The 18,423-nt window shown below is 44.4% G+C and overlaps 1 protein-coding gene across 1 annotated transcript in view; it reads left to right on the forward strand.

Annotated features, from left to right (window-relative positions):
* PARP1 (poly(ADP-ribose) polymerase 1) overlaps positions 1-18,423 on the forward strand; it is a 54,435-nt gene that overhangs the window by 19,416 nt on the left and 16,596 nt on the right. The window contains exons 5-12 of the mRNA XM_090047626.1: positions 1,523-1,619; positions 3,430-3,546; positions 4,330-4,506; positions 6,295-6,436; positions 8,039-8,179; positions 11,202-11,444; positions 15,662-15,730; positions 16,633-16,765. Of these exons, the coding sequence (XP_089903752.1) occupies positions 1,523-1,619; positions 3,430-3,546; positions 4,330-4,506; positions 6,295-6,436; positions 8,039-8,179; positions 11,202-11,444; positions 15,662-15,730; positions 16,633-16,765 (1,119 nt within the window). The remainder of the gene's footprint in view (positions 1-1,522; positions 1,620-3,429; positions 3,547-4,329; positions 4,507-6,294; positions 6,437-8,038; positions 8,180-11,201; positions 11,445-15,661; positions 15,731-16,632; positions 16,766-18,423) is intronic.

Here is an 18,423-nt window from a genome sequence, read left to right on the forward strand (position 1 = left end):
AGTGATGTTACTGATGTTTTGCACAGGCTAGGTTTGTTACAGGTGACCCAGGGCAGTAAAACACCTGTAGGAGATCACCAGAGGTTCCTGGTTGGTCTCACTTGGGGAAGAGTTTTTTTTTATGAGTTTGAGGAAGCCAAGGCTCTATATGTATGCCTTCTCTTTGTACCCAGCCCATCTGTAATGTTAAGTGTCCACAGAGGATTTGAAGGTGAATGTGTAATTTTTCTCAAAACACAAAGGTGATCTCAAGGACATGGTCCAATTGTTCTACCTTGTTCAGTATCTTTTGAGGTCTGTAATATAAACCCTATCTTCTAAACATATGTAACAGTATGGGGGGCACGGCCGAGAGGGATTGAATGCTTTAAGGCAGGGGTAAGCAATCAGGGTGGTTTTGATTTAAATCAAATAAATTAAAATCATGATTTAATTCACAATTTTAAATCACTAGTCAGGAATCCTTGTTTAATCATCATTTTCTACAAAAAGTGCATTCCTGTTGTTTGATGTCCTCTATTCATTTAACTTCTTGAAACTTCTTGAAACTTTGCACTTGAGAAAGGTAAGGGCTTGACTCTGTGTACACAAACTTGCAGAGAGATGATAGGGCTGACGGTAGGTAATTGGGTCTGTTCTCTCTCATTTCCATATACTGCTGTTAACAAGAGTATTATCTCTGGAGAGACAAATCCAGTTTGAGAACTGAAATGAATCATCACAGAGATGTTTAATGGGATCTTCTAGACTGAGCACTGAGTCCCATTGCGTAAAGTGGTTTTATTTAATTTTACTAATCTACAGAGGAGCATCTGGGAACCCCATAAGATTGGGCCCCTAATATAGTCCATAGCCTGTTGTGACCTATTTATAAAACTTTTCTAAAAAGGTTACATGAATATATTGTCTCAAATAGTATATAATTACAAGCTATAATCCCTGTTCCATGATGATATCTTTGAGGTTTAACATATCTTATATTAAAACTGTCTTTATATAGTTTTATATCTTTAAAAAAGCATCTTAACAAAAAAACCCCAATTAAATTTAAAAAAAAAAACACCTGGATTTAAATAAAAATCTGGGGGGTTTTTAATTAAAAAAAATCATTGATTTATACACCCTGGTCAGCAGCCTGCAAAGAGATGATCCAACCTGTGGTAATCCAGCTTTTGGCAGCATGGGGAATTAGAGGCATATGTCAGTATTTGGTGGCCTGGGGATTTGGTGGTATGGTAGGGTATGGCATTTGACAGTCCATGTCCCTATTATGAAAGTTTTAAGAATTGATTTGATTTAAGTGGTACAGTTTTTTGTTTGTTTTTTTTCTGTGTGCACTTCTGCCAGTCCTTCCACCTCTTCAGTGGGGCAGAAGTCAAGGTCTTCCATTGTGGACTCAGAGGAAATTAAAAACTATCTTTAAAAAGTTCGAGTTTATGTAAAATTGTTGTCAGCTCACTGAGCTCCAGTAACTAATGATGAACACTTGAATAACCGTCCTGCGCATTTATCTCTCCATTAGAAAAAGAAAAGCGGATGAGGTGGATGGGACTGTGACTACAAAAAAGAAACAAAAAAAAGAAAAGGATAAAGAATCCAAACAGGAGAAGCTGCTAAAGGTTTGCTTACTGAGGAATCCCAAATCTTTAAAAACTGTTTTGTTTTGTTTTTTAAAGAGAATTAAACACTGGTAAAAGGTGCAGACATGTAGAATCCCTTTTGTCACATACCAGATGCAGCATAAGCTGCAGGAAGTGTTGCCCTGTCCCAGTGAGAGACAATTTCAGCCTGTTTGGTCATTGGCATCTCTGAGATATGAAGGATCTGTTATATGGACCCTTATTCACTAAGTTCAGGGCTGAAGGCAACCTCACTTCACACAGGTCACTAAAAGGGACTAGGTGGTAGCTATTGAGCTGTGCCTGTCTGGATCTGAAGTGGCAATGGAGAAGTCATCTTTATCTGAGCCCTTTCTGTGCCATAAATGTGGTCTGGCTACAGAAGCCTATGAAGCATTTCATATGTAAACTTGAACAGAGGTAAGGATTTGAACTAGTTTGAGTAGTATATTCTACTTGGCTGATTACTTCATATATGTTTATGACTCATCTGTTCTTTCGTATGAGTCTGGATAAATCTTAGCTTTTTAGAATACAGAGGACAGAATTCCTGGTGGAGTGTCAGGAATTTTATAGCTGTTAGAAGTTTGGTGTAGGTGCCTTCCAAGAAAATATTACCAGCAGGCTTTTGCCAAAGTCTTAATGGATCTGCAAAAACAGATTACTCGAAAGAAAATTGCACATCTGCCTTTAAATTATAGTTGAGGAGATTTTTTTTTTCTGTTTTGCTTCATAGTTCCAGCTTATGTCCTAAGTAGGGTATGGCATTTGACAATCCATGTCCCTATTATGAAAGTTTTAAGAATTGATTTGATTTAATCTGATGCTCAGATTAAAAATCTGGGGATTCCTCAGGCTTTTTAAAGTAGAATTAATTCATCTGTCAAAACTATTAGTACAACTACATTTTAAACCAATTTAATACACCCATCAGCTATTTATTGTCACCTGTGGTATTGGAAAAAATGGTTCTCTTAGTGTAGATGGATAATGAATACCTGTACGTTATTAGAAATCTCTCTCTTTTTGTTGCATGTTCCTTTATCCATTTCTTTCCCCACTTGACAGAAAACTCCAAAGAAGAGTTTCATTATTGCCCCAGGTGATTGACATGTTTAAGTTACTGCTGTAGGTGTGTGAACTTAAAACGAGGACAGTCCGGCTCAGAATGTGTGGGGTCTATTTCCAGCATCTGGTCCCAAATGCTTCCATTTGTTCATCTATAAAATGGGTTAATACCTGCTCATCATGGTACTTGAAGCTAATGAAGTAGTATTTGTGAAATTTGAGAGATCTATCAAGGAAATGTGCTATAGAATGACAAGCGCCACTCCTTGCCTTATGAAATGCTGGCATCAATTGATATCTCCTTTCTGTGGGACAGGACACCCTTTGAATCATAATAAAGGTAGCAGTGCAGTATTTCTAGATTCTTGTATGAAAGAGACACAGTAGTCTCTGCTGTGTGCTTGGCAGCAATGTCAGAAATCCATCTGGGATGTTGCTTCCCTTGACAAGTATGATTTGTTGATGATATTAGCTGTTGATTAATCATTCATGTAAGCAGCTGATTACCTAAGAAAGTAGGTCATGCTTTGAATTCTGGGGTTATAACTTGCTGAATGTCCCACTTAGGGTGGCAGCTCTTGGTAAAGCTGCTGGAACTTAGTGATTTACCTTTTTGCAAGTCATCTGTAATGTGCCATTGCTCAGTAGTATGGTGTATTGAAAGCCTGTCAGTAGCCTGCTGCTTCAGGATGGATCTTGGAAAGCAATTACAAATATCTAAGCTGCCAGTTTTCGTTAACAGGAACAGACAGAATTGATTTGGAACATCAAAGACGAACTGAGGAAAGCCTGTTCCACCAATGACCTGAAAGAGCTGCTGATAGCCAACAAACAGGAAGTGCCTTCCGGGGAATCTGCTGTGAGTCGGTTTTATTTTCTTGCAGAATGTTACTGTGCCCCTATGTGCCTGCACCTCTGAGTTGTTGATGAGCTTGGCTCAAAGCAGTGTGACATACCAGTTCCTGAAGTCAAAGGTATATTGTAAAATCTCAAATACAGAATCTAATCAGATTGCAAAGCTCAGTTCTTCTCTCATAGCACTCCAGTGAATGCTGCTACTCTACCTGTCTATGCATAGGGGTTGAAATGGTAGTGTCTGCTGTTAAATTGTATATTCATCCATTTAAAAAGATGTTTTTCTTGCAGCACTTCTTAAAGCATCATTACTGCTTCCAGGGGGCTTCTGGGGGGAGCAGATGCTCTGAGTCTCTAGAATCAGTGCACCAGAAGAAACACTTTTCAAGGAAGAGCATTGGATTTTTGTGGACTCTTTCCTCCCATCTATATATTATATTCAAGCACAACACCCGTCCTCCTACAGCATAATTAAATTCTTCCACCTTGCACATGCTTGGCATTCTGTGAAAAATTCTGTTTTGTGTTTCTGACCATACGCCCTTGCTCCAGAGAGCACAATCCAAAGGGTATAGCACAAACTTAGTGGCATGTGGTGTCAAGGCTTTGTGGATCAAGTAGTTCTGAGAAGCTTCTTAATTCATATTCAAGAAGAAGATTTGACAAGTAACACTTCTTATCTTTACACTAGTGTTTTACGGCATCTGTGAATTTTCTGCGTTGTCTGACTGTGTGTGTGTATGCTTCCTTTTCTAATGTGATTTGTTAGCCTCTTTGTTGTTTTAAGATCTTGGACAGAGTGGCAGATGGGATGGCATTTGGAGCTCTGCTTCCCTGTGAAGAGTGCAAGGGGCAGTTTATGTTCAAGAGTGATGCGTATTACTGTTCAGGAGACATTACTGCCTGGACTAAATGTGTTGCCAAAACACAGTCTCCCAACAGGAAAGAATGGGTTATCCCAAAGGTAAGTGCTGCAAACTTGGCCTGAAACCCCTCTCAATTCTTAAATGACTTAAGTGGTTGTGGAAACAAAAAATAAAAGTCTATGGCAAATGTTACAGACAGACAAATATTAGAGGTCAGGGCCTGCTTCAGCTTCTGCAGAGCTCTGTGCCTACGAGGATGGGAAGAGTTGCTGATAAGTAATATATGTGGGGTAAGGAGAATCGTATTTTCCAGTCCCAGTAGATTGGGAAGTACTATTTCTTCTTCTCTGATAATTCGGGCATTTCCAATTTGCCCTTACATTGCAGCAGAACTTAAGTTACCATACTGTATATTACTTGTGGGTTGAGGCTGAAGGTTAATTTAATTCATAACGACTGGCTCATCTTGCTGTTTTTTATCTCTTTCTTTCTGACTAATTTGAGATGATCTTAATAACTTTGCTCCCAGAAGTTAGATGTTAATATCAGAATTTGAAAATTACAGCCTGGATTGTCTTTCTGAAATAAACAAATAGTTCCCCCTGAATTGGGGAAAAACTTTTGCAGAAAATGTGTTTGTGGTATTTCATTATTGGTATTCTGAAAAGAGTAAGAGAACCAAAAAAAAAAGTCCTGGCTTTTTGTTTATTAACTAAATTGTCTTTACTGGCAACCAGCATCAAGGCAGAAATGTCAAAGGTGATTGAAATACCACTTGACTGGAAAACCAAGATTCTTCCTCCATTTTACGTCTCTCTCCATGATTTTTGAAACAAATATTTCTAGGGAATTTAGATTCTTAGCTAGAGGGGAGCAGTATTGTCTGGCAGGGATTGGGAAGGATTGGGATTCCCAGTTTTATTCTTGACTGCAACTGACTTGCTGTTTTGATATTGAGCAAGCCATTTAGCCTTTTTGTACATCAGTTTCCTAATCAATAACCTATGTGGGATGTTGTAAATAAAAAGCTTATTTAGCTTTTGTCTCCAGTATGGAAAGAACTGCTGCTTTAAACTATGGCAGCCAGGTCTTCAATGTCAATGCAACTCTGTTGACAACAATAACAGGAGATGTTTTTTTCTGCTGCTAGAGCTATATCTTTTTCAGCTGCCCCAGCTAGGGTTACCATACATCTGGGTTTTCCCTGACATGTCCTCTTTTTTGGTCCCTTGTCCTCGTGTCTAGGCAGGTTTTTAAAATGAGAGCAAATGTCCAGGCTTTTGCTCTGCCTCTGGCTTTTCCCAGGCATGAGCGGTTTGGACGCTTGGGGCTGACAGCAGTGGGCAAGGTGACTGGCTGTCAGGTGGCTCATGTGCTCTGTGCAAGGGCCCTGGCAAGTGTGTGCGCATGGGAGCTGCATGCACAGCAGGGCTGGAGCAACAGGGGGCTCTAGGTCAAGAGCAAGAGACACGGCAGAGCTGCGTGTTGGGAGTGAGGGGGACGGGGCGTAGGAGTGATGGGCAGAGACACAGGCATATCGCTGCCCTTCCCCCACCCCTCCCCCCACAGGTGTCCTTGTTTTTGATCTTGGAAATATGGTAACCCTGTCCAAACAATGCAAGCTCTGCAGGAAGATGCCACCTCCTTTTGGCAAATCTGTATCCGCACTGGAGGCTTAGTCAGCAAAGCTGCGTTGACAAAGGGGTGTGATCTTTTCATGCCCTAATTGACTTAGTTCTGTCAGCAGAACTGTGCGATATAGACAAGGGTTTAATAAATTGATTGTAACCTGCTGTGAAATCTCTCCTAAGTGCCAAGGTCTAGACAATGCTGAATTTAGTGTGTGAATTATATCCGTTTTAAATGGTTCTGCTTTTGCCCTGCAGGAATTCCGGGAAATCCCTTACCTAAAGAAATTCAAGTGTAAAAAGCAGGACAGAGTATTCCCTCCAGAGGCTGCTGCTGTGAACACTCTGCTTCCATCTGCAGCTTCTGCTCCTTTGACAGAGGAGGCATCTGCACCCACAGGTAAAAGTTCAGGGCAAAGGGACTTGTGTGCTCAGGAAGGCATTTCTGTTCATTCATTAGAGCCAAAGAACATTCACTTTGGACTCTTATGAGTGTGGCAGTGAAGAGTGAGATGGCAGAAGTATTTTGTTTTTATTTTTAAGCATTTCCTTCGGGGAGGTTTTTTGGGGGTGGGGTGGGGAGGAGGGTTATATTTTCATCACACTTGCACAAAATTAAGGGTGTGGGGGACAGACAATTTAGCAATTACAGTATACTATCAAAAGCTTAAAAAAATCACATGTTAAAATATATAAAACTAAATATCCATAAATCAATAAAGCGCACCTGCTTTAAATCATTCAGTTCATTCTCAGGAAAGAGCTGGGTGGGTGGGGAGCAGAAGAGGAGGCAGTGGTGCTCTGGAGATCTGGGAACATGTGGGAAGGGCAGTGGCTGCCCACCCCAGGGCAGGAAGAAGCTCCCTGTGACCCCTTAGAGGGCAAACCTTGCCTGGCGGGCACCACTGGAGGGGCAGCATGATCAGGTCAGGATCCATAGGGGGTGCCCTCCAGGGCCCAGACACTGTCCCTGTGCTGCCCAAAGAGGAAGGGAAGCTCTGGCCATCAAAGGGCCAGTCCGCCCCTGTGCTGATGCCTGCCAGGCAGGGCCTGCCCCCTAAAGGGCCATAGGGAGCTGCTTCCCACACCAGGCTGGGTGGCTGCTGCCTCTCCCTATATTCCCAGAGCCCTTGTGTGGTCTAGCTCATGTGAGATCATGGCAGGGGCCCAACTTCTGGTGAGCCCTGATCATGTAGGCCAGGCTGTGCTCATCAGGAGTTTGGTGCCCAGTCCTTGGCTGGGACCTGGGTGGAGCAAGCAGCCTCTGTCACCGAGCTCCCAGCTGCAGCAGGCCTGCCTCTTCAACCCCACTTCCCAGCATGGCCCCAAGCTCCTGCAGCAGCTGCTGCATGAGCTGCTGCTAGAGGAGCAGTGTGCAGGTGGTGCAGCCAGGCGTCCCCACTGTAGCCTGTGCATGTGCATGCTTGTGGGGTACCCCCCTGGCCCAGATTGATTTATTTGGTTTAAATCCCCTTTCTCTAAATTTCAGTGATTACTGATGGAAGTATTTCTGTTTGTCTCAGAGTGACAGATGAAATCAGTGTTTAGTGATGAAAATGTAATCCTTCCAAGCCTAGCTGTAACATGTTGGAATTCTCCTAACTCCTCCAAGAAAAGTTTTCTTATGAGGAAATGATCTTTGTGGCTTTTCTGATTTCTCTTTTTTTTTCCCCTTGCCTCTTGCCTTTACTCTGCAAGTAAAAAAGAAAGTGCCAGCATTTTCCTAGTTTTTGTGGACATGGCCTTGATCTGAAACCCTCTCTATTTTTTTTTCTGGTCCCTTCCCCCAGGAAACCTATTGTACATGAGGTAATGCTGAATTTTATGCCACCTTTTCTAGGGGAGCTAAACTGTTCCAACAGTTGCTTAATGCATTTTAGCTACCCTGTTGACATGCTGTACTTTGGATTTAGCAGGTTTCTTTTCCTTTGTATCACGTGCTTTCTCCAGCAGTCTGAACATGCTCTTTTCTTATGTGATGTTTTTGTTTCCAAACAACTAGATAAGCCATTATCCAACATGAAGATTTTGATACTTGGAAAATTATCCAGGAACAAAGAAGAAATGAAGACCACAGTTGAGGAGCTTGGAGGAAAAGTGACAGGAACTGCCAATAAGGCCAACCTGTGTATCAGCACACAAAGTGAGCAGACATGCAATATTACTGTCATCCTTGGATATGGAGAGGAATTAGAGGCACTGAATGAGGACCTGGGGTGGTTGTCTTTATTCATGGAATATAGTGCATGTTTCCATATTCATGGAAAAAAATTTCTTATGCAGTGCTTCTAATTCTGAATGGTTCCCAATTATTTGCTGATGCCCCATAGCAGAGGTCTGTTCAAGTGAACCTGTTTCTACCAAGATAGAATCCAAGTTCCAGTGTTCATCAGTGTATTGTAGTCTGTGGCTTGCAGTCCAAGGCATAGGGAAATCAGGGGTTCTGTGCCAAGTGTGGTATGGGTCCTTATGATAACGTTTAACAGATTTCAGTACCAATTTGTTTCTGAAACTGATCGCAGCAGGTGAATTCCTTGGTGTGGATTTTAAAGGCTGCTAAAGCATGTTTTAACTGTGTGAAGGGACTCCTATAGAGTAACTGGGTAGCAAAGGAAGCTTCGTTGTAGATATTACCTCTGTGTAGACTGGATTGTGGCATTATTACTTGATGGCTTTGTTTTGGAGTCTCATTGTGCCATTTCCAGTGTTAACCCAATATACAAATGAACTGGGGGAGCACTCCCTTCTCTGATGCTCCAATTTCACTTTCTGGCTGCTTAACTGGCGAGTGCCTCTGCAAATGGGACTAAAAATGCATGATTTTTAGCAAAAGCTAAACAGAACATACCTTTGGGAAAAGCTGTTTACTTGTGTTCCCTTTTTGCTTGTGTATGCATGGGCAGTAAATTCAGCAGAGGGCAGCACTGCGATGCAGGAAGACTGCATGAATTGAGAGCCTGTCCTGTGTCAGGCAGATCTCAATTTGCCTAATTCTGACTACAGAACACGTGGCCCACCTTTTAGGCAAACATGCTAATGGGAACCTATCTGAATAAGATATATGGTAGTGTCTACTGAGTGCAGTCCCCATTACCACTGACTCTTTTTGAGTCATGGTGAGCCACAACATTGCATACAGTTCATCCAGAATCTCTATCACCCCCTTTCTCAACCTGGCACGTGTTTAGTTTGGCCCTGCCCTCCATGAGGTAAAGCCAGACCAGGGTGCCCTGCACTTCACCTGCATATAAATTTTTGGTGCATCCCAGCACTTGTCATAAGAGCACCCAGTTCCAGTCATAAACGGAGTGCTAATTAGCACATGGATCCTTTTATGGGGGTGTATCTGGAGTACGCACACATACTGAGCACTGCTGAGCTGTAGGGTCACCATGGCTTGAATTGCTGTTAACCCTGGTAATGCCCAGCCCCATGAACTATGTGGTAAATCATGAGCCTTTGGCTTTGGAATAACAATATCATGTGTACTTTGGGCTACATATAAGTAGGTACCAAAGTGCTGCTCAGAAGTGTGTTTATGGAGTACCTGTGCTGAAACTTGCTGCTGTTTCAAAAAAAGGTAATACGCATCAATTCTGAATAAACTAATACCAGTGTGCTATATACAAATTGTGGCGTCCATGTTTAATTTCAAGGTTATTGTTTTCTAATTTGCTCCTTGATTCCATGTACTTAGAGAGCAGGGTCTGCCAGTAAGGAGAGGGGGAAGGAGCTGCCAGGGGTAAAAGTTGGGGAGAAGCAGAGAGCAAAGGGATACCTGACCCCCTAGATTTATTTTCCCTGCTGTAGAAGTGGGAAGGGGACAAATTCAAGGCAAACATCCAATAAATGGATTTCATACCTGGAAAATTATAACTAAATTCCATATATGGAATCTAATTATTCAGGGGTCATCTTATGATTGGATCACTTTCTTTTTGAGTAAATATGGCAAGCCTTGCAAGACTGCTCTTCAGTTGAGGCAGGGGCTGGGTGTGCCTTGTTCCTACCATCCTTGATATCCTCTCAACTGACTGCCTCTGTGTAAAGGGTTGCTTCCCTTTCTGCTTCCTTGTAAAGCTGTTGGAGTGTGCAGAAGGAAGAAACGACATGCAGCTTTTGTTCAAAAGGTTCTGTTTTACCAGCATTAAGTAGATCTGGTGAGGATCTAGGATTGCCACCAGCTGCTTTTGTAAAAGGCTGCAGGGAAAGTAGTGTTTCACCCTGTGAATAGTTGAGAGTGTGACTATCTGGGGTAGAGGATAGGAGCAAGGAAGGGGCAGGCAGATAGCGTGACCATAAGGAAAACTGGGACAGCTGGGACACTGCTCCCCACCCCTCAGCACTGCTGAGGGTAGTAATAAAGGCTGATGGGCAGAAGTGTAGATGCAGTCTGCCAAGGAAGCAGAGCTGAACTTCCTGGCGCACCATGCTGCTCTACCTCCTTGCCGGACTGCACTCCTGCAATTCTGGGACATTTGATTTAAGTTTCGCTGACCAGCAAGAACTGGTCTTCAAAATTTGGGACTGTCCTGGGGCATGGTCACCCCAAAGATGGAGCATTAGGTGGAACAGAGAGAAAAATGTGCCACAGGACAGGGCAAGGGAGCTGAAGCTTCTTGGAACTACAGAATCCTTCCATTGGCTGCTTTAAGGAAGCAGCAAGAGCTGTCAGCCGTACCCTCTCTCCTTCCCTGATGACTTCCCCTCCAAGCATTCACCAGGCATTTGTTCCAACTGGTGCCTAAGCTTGGGGGCTCAGGCCATGATGCTGCTCTCATGGTCACTGGCAAAATTCCCAGTCACTTCAAAGGTGCAGTCAACGTTCACATCTGTGCAAGGGGAGTGTGTCTGGGGTGCTGTTGCCTGTGCTACCACAGGTGTCTTGAGGTCACCTCCCACCTAGCCCCTGCCTCAGCTGAGAGGTGAGGCAGGGCTTGAAAAGAAATGTAAAATAAGGTAGCCCAGGTATAGGGCAGGGTGTGGTATATGGAGAACTACACTTCAGAGTTCTTTGTAACATTAGAATACCTTGGCTCTCAACAGTGAGGCTGTGCTTGGAGTCCTTTAGACAGGGCTATGTGCTTTCTTTTGTGTTTGCTTTAGAGAACTTAGAACTGTTCTTTATCCCTTTCCTCCTTCCTCCCCCCTCCCTTTCTTGACAGAGGAAGTTGAGAAAATGAACAAGAAGATGGAAGAAGTGAAGGAGGCAAAAGTCCGAGTGGTTTCAGAAGAGTTTCTCAAGGATGTGAAATCCTCTAGTAAAGGCTTTCGGGAACTGCTGTCAGTACATGGGCTCTCATCCTGGGGTGCAGAGGTGAAGCAGGAGAGCATGGAGACAACTGTGGGAGGAAAGTCCAGTGGACCCCCAAATATGAAGAGTGCTGGAAAAGTCAAGGAAGAACAAGGTGAAAATAGCAACAGACCTTTTTTCTCACAGCTCTGCTCAGTTTGGTGTGTTTTTAAATATTGCTTTGTGCTTCTGCAGCATGCTATGTATACGAGAATCTGAAAGCACTCAAGGGAACATACTATAAACGTGACAGGAGTGCTTGGAATATAGTTCAGGCTCATCCTTTTCCTGAGTCGCTTCAAGTAATGGAACTGTGATGCAAGGCTGGCCTTAAAACTCCTCTAAACTTCCTTCTGAAACATGTTCCCTTCCAACTCACTGCTGCCTCAGATATTCCATGTTTTGTATGTGTTATTAATGGCAATGCCCATCTAAGTGATGGGCAAGATCAAAGACAGAAACTACAAAAGCTGTTTGGGATGTTCAACTTACTGTGCACGTCTACATGTGAAATTAATTTGATGCAGTAAACTCGGGCACCATTTGCACTGGAGTTTATTGCTCCTGGGTGCAGCATTTTCATGTTTGTGCGGGACTACAGCATGCTGAAACCAGGGTGGTGCAGTCCTGGCTGGCAGGCAGCCCAGGGGCTCAGCCTGCTACCCTGGGGCAGCTCCTGCTTGTCTCACCTTGCTGCGGAGGGGCTAACCAGCAGGCAGTTCTGAACTGTTGGACCCTCATGACCCAGCCAGCTCTGATCACTATCTACACCTGGCACACTAAATATCTCTACTGTATAATAGTACCTGTGTTGTGCAATACTGTCCTATCGCAGAGTTAATTACTTAACTCTGGCCTAATAGTATCACTTGTCTAGGTGGTGGTGGTTTGCTGCGGAGCTAATTAGGCAGCTCTTCAGTAAGCATCTCGTGTTGAACATTTCAAACAGGTCAAGTGTATGACTCAACCTAGTGAGCCAGCATTCTAGCTAATGTGCAAGAGCTGAACATATACTGAGGCGGGATCAGTACTTTGTGATGCTGAGGTCATGGGACACTTATGAGACTACTAAACAGTAGGCCTGTGCAAAGTGACTAGTATTAGCTTTGGATTCGGCCAATTCGGGGGACAGTGATTCGATTCGGTGAGTTGTATCACTGTCCCAAATCGATTCAGATGAATCCGATTCAGAGAGTCAGCTCCTGCCCAATCTCCGAACCAGCCAGGCTCATCCCCGCCAGCCCAGCAATGGCTGTCCCACCTACCCCAGCTCCCTGCTCTTTTGCGGGGGAAGCCCCAGCTCAGCAGGTGCTGCCAGACAGAGGGGCAGTCCCTGCTTCCCCCCACTGCCCCACGCTGCATGGGCGAGCACTGGCCTCGCTCCCCTAGCCCCCCCAAAGGTGCCCCGCCCAGGCCAGCTCTGGCCCTTTAAGAAATTAAAAAAAAAAACAAGAAAACCCCACACTTGCTGCTCCTGCTGGGGTGGTAGGGGTGATCCCTGCTGCCCCACAAAGCTGCTGCAGGAGCGCTGAGTCCTGGGGCTTTTCTCTTTTTTTTTTCCTCCTTAAAGGGCCAGAGCTGGCCTAGGCATCAGGAAGCTCGTGCAGAGCCCCCATGCAGTGGGGGGCAGTGGGGATAGCCCCTCTTCCCTCCCCCCCCCCCCACCTGGCAGCACCCAGTGAGCACCATGGCCCCACTGCTAGACCCAGGAGACACTAGTTGCCCATCCGGGGAGGCAGGGGAGGCCCTTGAAAGCTTCCCAGCAGAACTAGAAGTGCTTCTGGTCCATTTCTGGGTCTGCTGCTGAGCGCGCTGGTGAGCTCCCCGTGCTTCTATGGGATATTCCATGCGCCCCAGCATTGTAGTGTTCTCAAGCCGCCTACTCCCTAAAACAGTCACCTCCCTGCTGGGCCCCCCTTCGGCCCCAGGGGAGGCACACCTGGGCCAAGGGTTAGTGAGGAACTAGTTGGGGAACTTCTGGAGGGACTGGATGTACTCAAGTCGGCCGGTCCAGATGATCTCCACCCTAGAGCTCTAAAGGAATTGGCCACGGTCATTGCAGGACCCCTGCCATGGCTTTACAAGCACTCGTGGTGCTCTGGTTTGGTGCCGGAGGACTGGAAGAGGGCCAACGTGGTCCCCATCTTCAAAAAGGGGAGGGAGGAGGACCCGGAAAACTATAGGCCGGTTAGTCTTACCTCGATCCTAGGCAAGCTGTTTGAGAAAATTATGCTGGCACACATCCAGGAGGGGCCAGCAGGGGACTGCATGCTTAGGGGCAATCAACACGGGTTCATCAGTGGCAGGTCCTGTCAGACCAACCTGGTGGCCTTTTACGATCAGATCACCAGATCATTAGATGCAGGGGTAGCAGTGGACGTAGTCTTCTTGGACTTCTGGAAGGCTTTTGACACTGTCTCTCACCCCGTTCTCGTTAAGAAACTGGGGGGCTGTGGTGTAGACACCCACACAGTCAAATGGGTTGCCAACTGGCTGGAGGGCCGCACCCAGAGGGTGGTAGTGGATGGGTCCTTCTCAACCTGGAAGGACGTGGGCAGTGGGGTTCCGCAGGGCTCGGTCCTCGGGCCCGCACTGTTCAACATCTTCATCAGTAATTTGGATGAGGGGGTAAAAAGCACTCTGTTCAAATTTGCTGATGACACTAAGATGTGGGGGGATGTGGGCACACTAGAAGGAAGCAACAGGCTGCACTCGGACCTAGACAGGTTACAGGGGTGGGCAGATGAGAATAGGATGGGATTCAACACTGACAAGTGCAAAGTGATGCACCTGGGGAGGAAGAACCAGCACCATACCTATAGGCTGGGGAACTCCCTTCTCAGCAGTACAGAGGCAGAAAAGGATCTTGGAGTCATCATTGACTCCAAGATGAACATGGGCCAGCAGTGTGGGGATGTAGTCAGGAAGGCCAACCGCACCTTGTCATGTATCCACAGATGCATCTCGAGCAGGTCCAAAGAGGTGATCCTCCCCCTCTATGAGGCATTGGTCAGGCCGCAGCTGGAGTACTGCATCCAGTTCTGGCGCTGCACTTCAAGAGGGATGTGGACAGCATGGAGAGGGTCCAGAGGAGGGCCACTCGCATGATCAGGGGACAACAGGGCAGGCCCTATGAGGATAGGCTGCGGGACCTGAACCTGTTCAGCCTCCACAAGAGAAGGCTGAGGGGGGATCTTGTGGCCTGTTATAAACTAGTCAGCGGGGATCAGCAGGCATTGCGGGAGTCCCTGTTCCCCCGAGCACTACCAGGAGTGACCAGGAATAACGGTCACATGTTGGCAGGGGGTAGATTTAGGCTAGATATCAGGAGGTGCTACTTCACAGTCAGGGTGACTAGGGTCTGGAACCAGCTTCCAAGAGAAGTGGTGCAGGCTCCTACCCTGGGGGTGTTTAAGAGGAGGTTAGATGAACACCTTGCTGGGGTCGTTTGACCCTAGTACTCTTTCCTGCCATGGCAGGGGGTCGGACTAGATGATCTGCTCAGGTCCCTTCCAACCCTAGAAACTATGGAACCATGAAACTATAAGTATGTAGAAAAATCATTTAAAGCTGTGTCTATGTTTGAATCGCCAAATCTCTCCGAATCAATTCAAAGGGTTCTGATTCAGTTCAGAGAGATTAAAGGCTCCTCTGATTCAAAGATTCAGTGACTGAATCTCTGCCGAATTGAATTGGAGGACCAAAGCTTCACACAGTCCTGACAGTTAGTGCTGATCTGTCTGCAAGGAGTGGCTCAGCAAAATTACCAGATGCTGCCTTCTTCCATTCATTTATTTACTTTGTGAATATGTTGCCCCCAGAGATCTTCCTGCCACTGGTTTTTTCAGAATTGAGGGCCACCAGAATTTGTCTGCCATATGGTTGAATGTTGTATTATCAGTCTGGAAACACAGATAGAGAATTCTAAGAATCTCAATCTCTTAATCATCTAATTTAAACAGACGCATGCAGCTTAATTTGTAGTGGCTAATACCTACCAAACTTCCAGCCAAACAGCTCTAATGTATTCCACTTGATTGAGCAGGAAGGGAGAAGATGGGTATCATCTCAGTAGACTGACATCCTTGAATTAAATTAGATAGAGGACAGTGTCACTAAGACTCAAACAGCATTGGATTTCTTGTCTTGCTTTAGCAGAACAGTATATCTATGCAGATGAATCCATTAATATAAATCCATTCAAGATGAACATTACACAAAGTCTTTTACAGAACTTGACCACTGAGTCAAGTAGTGTTCTCTGTCTACAACCAGACAGTCCTGACTCATCAGATTAAAAAACCAAGGTCTTCCTATCTCCTATTCTTCCAGGGACCTGCAAGTCTGAAAAGAAAATGAAATTGACGGTTAAAGGAGGAGCAGCTGTAGATCCTGATTCTGGTGAGTGCAGAAAACCAATTGCCACTCCAGGATCCTTTATCAGTGCAAATGCCTTGTTCATTTTGAAGGTCAGCTTGTAGAAAGAACGGTCTGTGAAATGGTGGAGACTTCTGGTGGGAAGTTTTAGTCTTATTGACAATGCAGCCTAGTGACACCTTAAAATTTTTATAATAAAGTCTTGACCTCATGCTACAGAAGTGAGAATGATTTGCATTCAGGCCACAGATGCTCACATTTTTCCAGTGTAGCCCTCATTTTTAAGTGTACTCCTGAGGCTCTTAACTCAAGTGGTGAAGCAGCTTTTTCAGCAAGAATACATAAGCACCACCTGCAGAAACTACAGGTCTAGCAGGAAGGGCTCTTTGCCTGAAGCACAGAGCTGCACTTTGGGTGTCAGTGGTTGGTACTGCACTCTAATGTGGAGAAGAAGAGTTGCTCTTGAAGATCCCTGAGCTGTTCAGGGCCAATTATCTGGTTTCTATTCACAGTTTCTAAAATGAAACCACTGAAGGTCAAGCACTGATAAGAGCTTCTCAAAGTAGTTTTCACCAGGTCCTGTGGCATTTTGTTTTTAAAGTATCCTTTGCAGAAAGAATGCTGAGAAACCTGACATTAGAAATTAATTTTCTTCACATCTCAGTGGGGTACCTGAGCAGTTCCCTTGCATGGTACCTGCCCTGTAGTTTTGTGAAGAAGAATGTTTGCTTGGTGAAATGTTACATTGTTGTGGGTTTCTCTCTGCTGAGGGAGTAACAAACTTTCTGTGTTGTTTTGTTTTTATTTACCTCCATAGTATTCTGGTGTGTCTTAACATCTGTTTAAGCGTGTGTCCATGTAAGAAGGAAAGGAGACTCCAAAATGACAACATTGTCTTGGCTTTAATTCACTGCTCTTCTTCCTAGGTTTGGAGGACTCTGCTCACGTCTTTGAAAAAGGTGGTAAAATCTACAGTGCCACTCTTGGCCTGGTGGATATTGTCAAAGGAACCAATTCCTATTACAAGCTGCAGCTGCTGGAGGATGACCGAGAAATCAGGTGGGCTTGGTTTTCAACATAGGTATAGCTTTTTACACAAGCCAAATATGAATACAAATGTCTTTGTGGTGGTGGTGGTTTTTAAGCATTTGTGTGAGGTTTTCGTTTTGTATGAAAATGTTCCTTTTGAAGTGTTGAAAACCCAAAACAGCAGACCTGCATACGAGTACGAAAAAGTGGAATTGACTAGTCTAATTTCATTACTGACAAGTAAAGTAAAATAGAAAAGTAAATATAAATGCTGAAATGTAAATTAGGAATTGGATAAATGTGTTAAGATTGGTTTGTGTTCAACTTCACTGGTAGCGAAAACATCCCAGAAGTACAGCTTAGGTGGGGTGTTTTTGCTTTTTGACCTCATCCCAGTCCTCTCTCTTCCACCCATATGTCTCTCCCTCCCTCTAAGTCCTATTCAGTAAATATGGCTGTGATGTAAGCAATCCCTGGAGCCCAGCCTAGTTACTGAGTTAGTTACTCCACTTCTGTGTAAGCATGTGAAGATCAGGCACTGAGTAGGTGCCCTAAAAAGGGCCAGAAAGCATCATATATTTAGAACAGCTACCCAGTTCCAGGTGAGGATTGTTCACATGCCCCATTATTAAAGAAAGGTGTGATCAAAAGGCTTTCTGGGAAAATGTGATTCTCCCAGGAGGGGAAATATACAATAACCTGGGCGAGTCAATGGCTACAGAAAATAAACCTGCTTCAGTGGTAGATTACTTGTTTGTTTTTTGGGTTTTTTTTAATTGCTCATAAATTTTGGCCATTTCTTGTATCTGGATTTATGATTGGTATATGATGAACTTTCAGAGCTGGTATTCCATGTCTGACAAATCTGGAAAATTTATTCATTGAATATACATTGCAAAAAAGTTAATTAAGGTTGCATCAATTAAACAGCTAAAAGCTTTAAAATCTTAGCAGCTTCTTTTGAGCTTAGTTTAGGATTGAAGTCTTACCCAGTCCTTCAGTTGTTTAAAGATGCACATTTTTAATAAGGGTTTTGTGATGTCTGCTGTCAAATGCATGAACACAGTAAACTGAAGATTTCTATTAACTGGTATAATAAGACCTGGATAGGAACAGCAGATAGTCACGGCAGTGACTGATCATAGGCCAGGAAGTTGTGGTCTTATGAAAGTTAACATTTAAGTAACCACTCAGGCAGGAACTACTGAGAACTACTGGCCCGTGTTGGCGAAGGAGGGAAAAGTGAGGTAGAGGGGAAGGAGGAAGGTGAAATAGACCCCCAAATGCAGTGACTACAAAACACAAGAAAGCTGATCCTGTTCAAAGGCCACATTGTCTCAACCACAGATAGATAAAAGGTGGAAGGAAGAAGAAAATGCAAACAAGGAAAACAATCAGCCTGGCATATCAATGTAAAAGATCCACTGTTGTGTAATAGAGGGTGACTTAATTTACAGGGGACTTAGTAGCACAGCATCAGGCTGTAGTGTTGAACTGGAAAACTGCATCTGAGAAGTGTTTGTTGGCAGTGACCAAAAGGTGTTTCTGAAGCTTGCCTTGGTGAAGTAAAGTTGGTTTTAGTGCAGGTCCTGTTGGACAGGGGTTGGCATCACAGAGCTCACTTCTTTAACAAGCATCAGCTGGCAACTGCAGTCTCTGCTGAGATGGTTCAGGTACTCTTCACTTAA

This window comes from Crocodylus siamensis, chromosome 1, assembly GCF_052110815.1.
Source record: "Crocodylus siamensis isolate JL-2025a chromosome 1, ASM5211081v1, whole genome shotgun sequence".
Classification (NCBI taxonomy): domain Eukaryota; kingdom Metazoa; phylum Chordata; order Crocodylia; family Crocodylidae; genus Crocodylus; species Crocodylus siamensis.